This window comes from Copadichromis virginalis, linkage group LG8, assembly GCF_057382275.1.
Source record: "Copadichromis virginalis isolate Kocher_CV1m ecotype Utaka linkage group LG8, C_Virginalis_male_GT1.1, whole genome shotgun sequence".
In the NCBI taxonomy this organism is placed as follows: domain Eukaryota; kingdom Metazoa; phylum Chordata; class Actinopteri; order Cichliformes; family Cichlidae; genus Copadichromis; species Copadichromis virginalis.
In genome coordinates, this window is record NC_140625.1 from 18,767,486 (window position 1) to 18,778,426 (window position 10,941).

Genomic DNA, 10,941 nt, shown 5'->3' on the forward strand with positions numbered 1-10,941 from the left:
CATACATACAAAGAATCTCTGTGTCATGGTCTGGGTGTGTGGCTGTAAAGTTCTGCTGAAGGTCTGGACCTCCCTGGTATCCACCCATGGGCAGGGCCTACAGCTTCCCTCACCTGGAGCTGATTGAGGCAATTAGGTTGGAGATTTAAGCTGCTTGCTGACACTGTTTCCTTGCCAGTTCCTCAACAACCCCATGTTGGTAACCAGGCCTCACGCTTCATGTCTATGATTCTCAAGTGCTTTACTAACCTTGCAATCTTGTGTTCTAGTTGCTCCTGGGAATTACATCACACTGAATAACTTATCCTGGAAATCTGGTTAACCCGCCTGCTTTCAGAATCATCTCCTTGCCTCACCTGCCTGCCCTCCTGCCCTTACACTACCACGGGACCTTCACCGCCCAGGACAGCTGACACACACCACCAAACCCACCCGGACTACACCACCTCTCCTTCAATGTTTCCATCTCCCACCTGCACAGTTTCCATAGCTTCCACGCTCTCCAGAACTCCTCATTGGCTACTGCTTTAACACTGCTCTCCTCTCTTCCAGTGCGTACCTAATCACCAGCCAGCTGCTGTTGCTTTCTTGGACCTGTCCCCTTACTTTATCCCTCTCTCCTAGCCAAGACCCCCACGCCCCATGTGTCAAGCCTTAAGTCAAGGGCCATTGTAAACATCATCCTTGTGCTAGCTAATAAACCCTTTCCTCCGCCTCCACTTTGGGTTCTCTGCACGTGGGTTTGATTTTTGGTACTCGGCTCTCAATCACCAGACTTCAGTGGTTACAAGGTAAACCAGAGATTTATCAGCATGGTGATAGCATTCACATTAGATATCTGGCTTTCCTAAGCCACAGGAATATAATAAAATGGGATTTTAATACTTTAAATGCACACGTGTATATTTTCAAAATATATAACTTTGTCAAAAAGAATTCAGCCGTAACTTTTTAGGTTAAATCTGTTAGCTGGTGCTTCTGGTGATCTTACAATCGAAAACACACAATTGGGTAGGTGATGTTAGGAAAAAGTACTTGACATCGTACTTGAAGACATTCGAATAGGCTCAATATTTACTTTCATCGACATATTTACACCATTTCTTCACAACATGTCATGTGCAATTTAATATCTTGCAGACACTGACATCAGCCTGGGAAAAGGCACCGTTAATGCAGCACAAGGAACTATTTTTCTGCCTAATGTCTGCCTTTTGTTTCCTTCTTTGGTAACTTTTGACAGTTTCCTCTTATCTGCAGTTAATTAAACAAGCACTGAAACATACACTGAGTACTTGTCCAAAAGAAGATCACATCTATCTGGTCACAAATATGGTTTATGCAAGGTGCAAAATGATTTTCATCCTTCATTTGTTGAGTAAACTGGTGACAGATTTAAAAACAAAACAAAAAAAGCAAGGGAAGGGAAAATACTGTCAGCTATCATAAGTGGTCAGCACAGGTCATATAAACACATGCTGGCTTGTAGAAGAATGAAATTTCTCATTTCTAATTAGCATTTTGCCAATCAGTGCAGGTGAAGTTTGGCAGGTGCAGCTGCTGGTTTCTAGGTTGACGCAGGAGGGTCACTTTCACCTGAAAGTAGATTTGCTTTTCAGATAGACTGAATGCATGCATGAATTAACACATCTATATCATGGACTCTTATAATCTGTTAGTGCGTTGTCATTTGGTTGATTGCAAGTTATGAGCATACCTCATTCTTGAGTGACTTGCTGATAAACGTGGTGAACTCCTCCACAGTGCTGACCTGCAGGTCATTAACTGCCAGAATCTGGTCGCCTTTGTGGAACAGACACACGGTCTGTGGCTGTCCCGTCCACCCAGACACACTGACACACATACACAAAGAGAGGTTTGAGTTTTCCAAGCACTCTGTAGCTTCTGGCTCTTCTATTTAGCATACCGCAGAAAAAGGTTTTCACAGGACTGTATACAGTCCTTTAAAAATTTAAGTGCATGCTTACTGCTTCCATGGGCATTTCATTTCATTTCATTAGAGGCCAGGTGCCTATAATCGTATGCACTTGATCATCAGCAAGTCTGAGCATGTTATGAAAGCAGCTTTGGCAGTTTTCATGAGCATTTGTGTGTTAACGCAATGCCTCAGTCTTCTAAAGAGTGGAGGTCCAAGCAAATTCACTCCAAGAAATGACAAAAAACACAAGATCTACATCTGAGATTCTACAGGTCTCAGTTAGCATGTTAGATGTTGGATGAACAGATGAGACCGCTATTCAGTGGCACGCAAAATATCAGCACAAACATATCAGAGAAAAGCAATTAAACTGACACAAGAAATAGCCTAATAAAATCAAACATGCCACGAATAAACAATATTAAGCCTCGTCAGCTGTAAAAGCGCAAGTCAGGACAAACAGTCCAACTGTGGCCAGCTTTGCCAGTGATACACAGGATTAAACGAAACCTGATCAACAGACCTGAGTAAATATGACACAAATGTCTGAGATTTTTGTGTTTCCATAAATATTAACAAGTTGGAAAGCATTTAGTCAAACATTTGACACTACATCTTCCAGTTAGACCAGGCTTCTCAGTTATCTGACTCAAAGCAGTCCTATGTGAATACATTTTCAGTTTGAGGATTGTTGGATTTCATCCTGATTTTTGATAAACCCACCTGGGCTTCCTATCCACCTCTGTTAGGGTCAGGTAGTTTTTAAGGTCTGCCTGTTTCACCATAATATCCCGCTCTTCTGTTCTGTGGTCAGAGCTTGAAAGAAAGACAAAAGACAACAACATCCATTGTTCTATCAAATCTTTAAAGGTATGACTCAAATCAGTTCAAACTGTGTGATCTTTCATGCTTTAATATCACGTTTATAACTTGATTGTCCATTTACTTCAGTTAGTGTGCACTGTCTTCTGAAATACATGTCTTTCACATCAATCTCTCTGTCAATACTTGAAAGAAAATTAAAAGACAACAAAAGCTTTATTAGGGAGTGTTATATCTTGTATCCGTAAGAGAAGTACATCTAAAGCTAAATCTAACCATCCAGCTACCTTTCCTCACAACTTGAATTTATATTATTGTACTCATTAATTGTACAAATTTTCCCCCAAAAAACATTATGAAAAATACACAGTTTTAATCAAATTAGTTAACAATAAGTGAAATGAGGGGAAGATCGCAACCTGTGAACAACAAAAGCAAAGGGGAAGCACACAGACTAAATATAGGCCAGGAAGAGAAGAGTAATAAGTAAGACAAAGGCATTAAAAGGTCCCATATTAGAAAAAAAGCATTCAGCATAGACCATGATGTCACTGAAATGGAGACATGGGACATGCATAGACATGAAGACACAAAAGAAAACGATAACAGGCAGGACTCTTACACATAACCTATTTAAATTCTTGGCTAAAACTTCAATGACTTGTTGTTGTTTTGTTTTGAAAGACTGCTTATCACCAGCTGTCATCGCCTTCTTGTAGAAATCTCCAGAAACCACGCCAACCAGTCTAACATGTCAGCATTCAATTCTGGTTAAGTCAGACTGTGGTGACAACTTTTTTATTTTTATATGACAGACATTGCTATAGTTGGGTTTTAAAATGCTACTATGTCCATGTGTCATGTAAAGCAACTTATCCCTAATACAGGTTAACACCTACTGGCACATTGTGTTTGCTTATTATGAAACTGAATTTAAAAAAAAAAACAACTTCCTGTCTAATCTCACCTCTCACTGGAGTCATTTTTTTCAGATGAATCCAATAGTTCAACAGGGGACATGGCACCATGGTCACTAGAGCTGCTGCTTAAATCTGTAGACCAGCGTTTACTGTATAGCATAAGGAAATAAAACACCAGATATTAGTAAATGTGTAGTCTGGCTGCATACACTTGGCACTGTATTGCAAGTCTGGAATGGACAGACATCCACATTTACCCCCATGATAGTGTCTTTTGCAGTTACTCAAAAAAGAGGACCAAATGTGTCATAAATGCAGCATGGACGAGGCAAAACATTCAAAAAGGCGAAATGTAGAAGCAGTGGAGGAGTGGAGTTTTTATACCACACTGTAGAGACAGGGAGTACAGAAGCAATCTTTCAGTGTTGCAGCACACCAGTTAGCCACATTGGTGTGAAATGGAATAATTACTACACAGGTCAGTATCACAGAAATTTTAGTAAGGCAAACAGCAGCAGGAGATAATGGCTAAAAACTGGAATAGGCAAGAAACACCGGTCTGTTGCGCTGGTGATCAGCGTGGGGAGATCAAACTGACTGGTTTAAACTTGCTCTGCAGAGGAAAAACAAAATCTAAGACTCCACCTCAGATTGACGCACTTAAAATTTTTAGTTCCTTCTAGCCTCAGCCTGCACAAAGAACATCATTGTTAAACAGAAAGGCATGAATGCAAGAAAGAAACAGTTTGTCGTCAGTGCTTTAAATATAGGATGATGATGAACCCTTGTATTGTTTGATGGGATTCCTTTTTATTTATTAAGAAAGACATCATGACGAGTGAGTGATTTGCAGTATAGGAACCCAATCCTCTGCAAAAAGCATAAAATATTTGTACAGGACAAAATTCAGTTTAATTGAATTCTGTCTGTAGAGTGCAAAATAATAATAAGAGTCACCTCAAGGCGCTTTATACTGTAAGGTAAAGACTGTAAAATAATACAAAGACTCGCCTATAAGGAAGCACTGGGCGACAGTGGGAAGAAAAAACTCCTTTTTAACAGAAAAAATCTGTTGTGATCGGCTGTGGGTGAGGGCAGGAAGACAGAACAAAAGAGACAGTTTACCAGGCAAGCTACCCGAGTTGACCTTTTCACAATGTTTTTATTGTACGCAAGCCAAGAGGCTTTTACATAAGAAGCAAAAGGACTTAAAAAAATTAATTTGTGTAAATAATCTGTAACAGACATCAACAGTAGATAATGCACACAAGTAAGTGTAGTTTAAAAGCGCCTTTGGATTCACGTACAGATAACACAGATTATGTTAAACGGTTTCACCCAATCTGAGAGATATATAATTGATATGTTTAGCTTATATATCGGCCTTTTTCAGTTGTGCCATAACACACATTCACAGCCTAACTGTAAATGAATCAGTAAAGATGTTCAGTCCAAGTGTAGAGGCAGAGTTGAGTTGAGACACAACTTCTTTCCCAAGATAAGAAGATATGTTTCATGTTGTCAAGCACATTTGTTGCTAAACTGGCTCTGAAACGCTGCCTTTTATAAATTCTTGCCTCTTCCTGGAGTGTAAACAGTTCCGTGCGCTAAAAATAAGTCTGGTTGTTGTCAAGGTGTTTGTGCCCGTGGCACCACAGTTACCTGTGATTATTATTTTTGTAGGGTGCTCACAACACATGTCACGAAGGGCTCCAGGGCACTGATATAGAAGACTGAAGTAAACAAGCCAAACAGAGATAGGACCACTAACTGCGTGAGAGCTACCTGTTGTTGTCATCATCTGGCTCCTCAGCAAACGGTGGCAGCGGGGACACCTGTGTCTTCATTTTGTCAAAGGTCTGAATGACGGTCCTCATCAGCGTGCTTTTGTTAGCGTCCTCAACTTCATGGTCCCTAGAGGCATTTGGTACGGTTACCTTTTCAGCAACCATAAGCAGTTAGCTATCATTATTATTGTCATTATCTTAAAAAATTCTGTATGCTTACTCTGGCTGAGCTGATTCTTCAATATATTTGAAGCCACTCATTGTTTCATATCTAAATGAGAACAAACATTATGACATGTTTTAAAGAAGTCTGTATGACAATGGAAACATTAATTAATACTTACAATGCTTCCACACTGTTGCGTCGTTCCCCACTTGGTGGTCCATCTTTATTCACATTCTGTGCATAATTAGAAAAAAGAAATTGGTTTTACTAAAAGTCTTAGTCACTGTACTTTTGATCAAAGATGTGATTCATCATTTGTCACATATGCTACGAAACTGTTTATCTTTAGTTTTTGTGCTGCTTTTTTTTTTCAAACCTGGACTTTGGAAAACTCTAACATGAACATATTCTATTTGTCATTTTATAGAGAAAACACATGATTGATCAGGCCAAAGAATTAGCAATGAAAATAATTTTTAATCCCAGTTGTACTTTTTGTGGTCTTGGAACTACATAGATTGGTTCCTCAGGCTCAGATGCGCGTCTTTTAGGATCCGCTTGCTCCTGTTGAGTAAGATGCAAAGCAATAATGCATACAGTCAAGTCTAATTCTCAAATGGAGAGAGGTAATTTTGTTTACTATCTACGAAAAGTCAAGTGAAGATGTTGCACCTCGGGTTTTTCAGTGACATTCTCCAAAGTGTTTGAGGACGGATCGGACATTGACCGGAATTTTAGGAATCCCTGACAAGTAAAATCACACACGCACACATTCAAACATTTGCATTGTCCTGATAAGACAAACCCCATAAAAATATTTTATGCAATTGAGAAGCGTGGATTGGAAGAACAAAGAAAATTGCAGAAAGAAAAAAAAATTAGGATATAATTTAGCGTTTGGATGCTTTCTGGTTGAGAAAGCATGAGGCAAATTAACACAGAGCTTTTGGTGACTAACCTTTTCAGCCTCTGCGAAAGAATTCGTCTTTCTGATGAGTGGTTTTGAAATTACCTGTAAAAAAGAGATTTTTTTGTTGTTATTTTTGTCATAGAAGGAGGCACTGTATATTTATATCAAGGTTATCTGCTTCCTTTTCTAGAGATCAAACATAGAAGTAGTATAGCTTGTTTATCTCAACACAAAGACTGGAAACAAAGGAGTTTGCAGGCGATTAACTTGTTGAACGTACAGTTTATTATCTTTCTGTAAACCCGAAATACTCTGACAGATAATAAAAACGTGACTTTTTATTTTTTTATACAGATTTCGAATAAGATATACGTCGGATAGCTGCTGGTAGGTGGATTTTGTTAACTGGCAAGCTGTTTACAGTCTTAACTAAGCTGAGGTAACCAGATACTGACTCCATGTGAAGTGAATGTATTTTTTTTTTAATGTCAAAGCTTTCCTCAGATGCTGTGCATGTGTTGAGTAGATATCGCCAAGTAGATTTTGAGTATTTACCTCAATCGTTGCCTGCTTATAAGGGAACTCCTGTAGGAGCAGGATAGTCCAAGTCAGTGACAAAAGAAGCAAACACTGCATATAATTAAATTGTATTTATTAATTTTATGAAAAAAAAGGTTAAATGTACCCCTGAAGAGGAGAGTTGATGAGGTCGGCTTTTCATTGCATCAAACAGGTCAGAGAACCAGCCATCCACATCGTCGCTGGAAGAATAAAGGATACCAATGAAGGTCTTTTTAGGCTCCACAAATGACAACTACTGGGTTTAATTTAAAATTCAATACCAAAACTAAACGCAGAGTGGAAATAATAACAATTTAGTAAAAAGGGGCAATTTAGTTTGAGCAAAGCCGTCACCAGATGATAAATGTTACTAAACCAGAAAGCAGCATTATGGTGTCTTTTTGATTGTTGAAACCTCCTAAAATAGTAATAGGGTGTGAAGGGCAGGGGGGAGGTGAGAACGTGTAATTGAAAGCCTGTTGTCTTGGTTTTGCCATTGCTGACTTTCAAATTAATGCAGTTTACTCTTACAGGAACATATTATGAAAGTTGCAGGAACCCCCCCCCCCCCCCCCCCCCAAAGAAAACAATATAAACCAATCTCTTTTGAAAAAGTTACACCCATTAAAGTTGGCTGCTTTTATCCACACTTCAGATGAGTCAGACATTGTCATAACAAAATGACTGTAGTTTATTTTGAAAAGCATTTATGATTCCTTTTTTTGTTTTTAATTCTGTATTCTAGGGGTCCATACACACAACAGCAGTCAGTACTTGGGCACAACAGACAAAAGAAACAGAAAAACGCCACATGACAATCTGCACTGGGGTTTGCCTAGAACTTTTACAGGACAGTGTAATAAAATGCATGCCAGCTTTATGTAGCCCATAAAGCCCTGCTGACTAACCTGTTCTCCCCGACAAGGAAGTACTCCCGTTCCGTAGCCTTGATGAAGAGCACACAGGAAGGGGAGCATTTAAAGCTTTTCTGGATCCAGTTCCATTTTGGATGATGCTCCGGACTCACATGCAACACTGAGACCCTGATGGGCGATTGAAAAAAGTTAAACCCTCAAAAGCAGAGCTGCCCTATTTGCATCGTGCCACTTCAAATTCTAACATGTATGTAGATGAAATTGTATTTTTAGATTTGGTATTTTAAAAGTTCAACACACATTTGTGTTGGTGAAAGAATATGCTGGAAAACAAAGGAGAGAAAAGTATGCTGGTTTACATTCTCAAAGACCTTAATGGCTTAAGGTGAGCTTTTAAAGTGTTATGCAAGAACTTACTGTGACAAGTCTATTTCTCCAGCTGCCTTGTTCTTTTCCTCTCTTCTGAAGTACTTGAGCTGATATTCTGTGTCACTGAGCTTGAACAGGATAAAGAAACGTTTCTTCCATGCTTTCTGCAAAAAAAAAGGTTAAACAATGTTTTGTACTTTTCACAAAGAACTGCAAATATAAGTACAATTACTGGATCACTGAGTGGGTTATATTACCTCTGTTGTCATCAGTTTTGGAGGAGGAGACTTATGCAGGTATCCAGCTCTTACTTCTGTCACTGCTTTGGGAGGTCCATAGAACAAACTGCCTCCAACTGAGGGCAACAAAAAGGCTGTTTAGTAGTTTTTTGCTTAATAAAGGTGACCTTAAAGATTCGCCTTATTAACAAAATAACAAAATCTGTATTTCCAGTTCTATGTTTGTATGTTCTTACATATTTTGCTGAATACCAGCAAAATATGTAAGAACTGAAAAGTTTTAATTCCTGCAAGTTGACGAAATGAGCTGTTAATAAACGTGTCAGATTTGTACATTAGATTCTGTCTTTGTCAGATTAACCTTCTGTGCTCATCTGCAAAAACAGGTTTTCTAATACACCGTAAGCGCTGACAAAACACCAGGAAATACCAGCACCAAAAACAAAAAACACCCATCAAGTTTCCCAGATCTCATACAATACCTGGGTTCATTTTTACACCAAACCTTTGAAAAGATGAAGATGATAACATGAGAATGTATCACTCTCTGAAACTCAACCTTTCAAAAAAAAATTAAAAAACTATCCTTATTATGCCCATTCCTCTATAAATGCACTACATAAAGGCAAAATCTATTCAAACACAAAGCTTATGTCAAGAAAAACGTCGTTGAATTTAAACACTGAGAAAAAATGCCCATGTGCAAGCACAAGAGGGAGGAAAGTGAGTCGTTTACAATCAGCGAATTCAAAGTATGAACTCATAAAGAGCATTAACCTATCTCACTAACTTGCTGTTGAATGGACTTTAAACTATACAAAGACAGAAAAACTACTAATTGCAACACAAGTACAGCATAAGTATTCTTACCTGTGGAACAGCTGTTCACCTCGCACTCTCTCTGGCAAGCTGCGCAACTGTTTAAGAAGCCAGGTTGTTACAGTGACTCTTACAGTGACCGGAAAAATCTAATATGAACTGGAATTTCTGGTTACTGGAGTGACAACTTCAAGTGCACCTTCTCGGAAGAGGCGATTCCAAGAAGATATGCTCAAAGCATTACAGCTATTGCCAGTCTTGGCAGTGGCAAGCGGCAGAAATGAGCTTCCTCCGAAGGGTGGCTGGCTTCTCCCTTGGAGATAGGGTGAGAAGTTCGGCCATCCGGGAGGGGCTCAGAGTAGCCCTGCTATGTGGCTGATGCTCCACATCGAAAGGAGCCAGCTGAGGTGGCTTTTTTTTCTATTTTGCCAATATCCACAAATCTTTTTTTCCTAGTGAATCCAGTTATCTTAAACATGATGCAAAATGCATAAAAGCCCTAACAGGTCACATTGATTAAGATTGATTAAGTCTTTATTGAAATAGGCCCCCTTCTGACCATACACACATGCAGAGCAACTTAACCCCTAACCCTAACCCTTTACTTGTTATTGGATCAATAACAAAATTTGTAGTGTGGGACAGCACTACTGTGAATGAGGGAAAGTGTGAATGTTGAATGTTTTTGTTGAAACTTCAGGTTATTTATTTCTGTATGATACTTCTTTATAATTACACAATAAGAACAAGTAGTCTGATGTCCTGTAATCATTAAGCTATCCGATTGTTAAGTGATGACGTGACGAATCCTACTTCCGGGCCTAAAGTAGTCTGTGTTTAATATGGCTTTTGTGTTGTTAACATGTTTAATGTTATGTAGCTTAGCAGGGCCAGATGTGTGTTGCAGACTTTGCAGATGTTTCCTATGATGTCTCATGTTAATTGCTGGAGTGAGGTTCATTTAGGTCAAGGGGGCTGCATCTGTTAAATAGCAAATCAACATTTCCCAGCATTATAAGACCGAATCAGACCCTTATCCCTCAATCCCTTGAGACCGATGCCTGCAAGGGCAATGGTCTGGATGGGAATGAAGGTGTTTCTCCTCCAGGAGGAATCACAGACACATACGAACACATACAGACAGCTAAGAGAAGCAGCGCCCTGACCCGATTTGAGAAAAGCCTGACACTTTTTAAATAGAAAGCAGCAGAAAAAAATAAATAATGGCCTGTGATTGTTGCAGTGACAGTCTTGGAAACATTTTAATGCATCCATCCATCCATCCATCTGCTCCCGCTTGTCCTTTTCAGGGTCGCGGGGGAGCGCTGGAGCCTATCCCAGCTGTCATAGGGAGACATTTTAATGCATTAATGCAAAACATAAGGAATTCCCCACAATCTGTCCATCTAGCTCTGTCATTGAATAAAAAATTGATTATTGGGATTATTGGATTTCCTGATAATTACCCCATCAACAACATGATAAACAATTTATCTATGTAATCAAAAAATAAAAACTTAATGGGACTTATGTC

At 39.2% G+C, this 10,941-nt stretch overlaps 1 protein-coding gene across 1 annotated transcript; it reads right to left on the reverse strand.

The window, feature by feature from the left end:
* Positions 1-861: 861 nt before the first annotated feature.
* On the reverse strand, positions 862-9,514 carry LOC146703170 (pleckstrin homology domain-containing family S member 1-like). Its single transcript, XM_085466301.1, has 17 exons — positions 9,459-9,514; positions 9,071-9,093; positions 8,607-8,704; positions 8,398-8,513; positions 8,014-8,148; positions 7,230-7,305; positions 7,100-7,129; positions 6,593-6,646; positions 6,307-6,378; positions 6,127-6,198; positions 5,813-5,868; positions 5,689-5,739; positions 5,467-5,595; positions 3,729-3,830; positions 2,663-2,755; positions 1,718-1,853; positions 862-1,596 (listed from the first exon to the last, which is right to left on the reverse strand). The coding sequence occupies exons 2-17, from the start codon at positions 9,078-9,080 to the stop codon at positions 1,510-1,512; spliced, it is 1,317 nt and encodes a 438-aa protein (XP_085322427.1). The 5' UTR covers positions 9,081-9,093; positions 9,459-9,514; the 3' UTR covers positions 862-1,509.
* Positions 9,515-10,941: the final 1,427 nt, after the last annotated feature.

Excerpts from the sequence above, each read along its gene's own strand:
- LOC146703170 (XM_085466301.1), bottom strand. Across the intron at positions 8,514-8,606 it reads CAAAACTGATGACAACAGAG|AAAGCATGGAAGAAACGTTT; the intron begins GTAATATAACCC and ends TTTTTTTTGCAG. Across the intron at positions 1,854-2,662 it reads GAGGTGGATAGGAAGCCCAG|TGTGTCTGGGTGGACGGGAC; the intron begins GTGGGTTTATCA and ends TATGTGTGTCAG.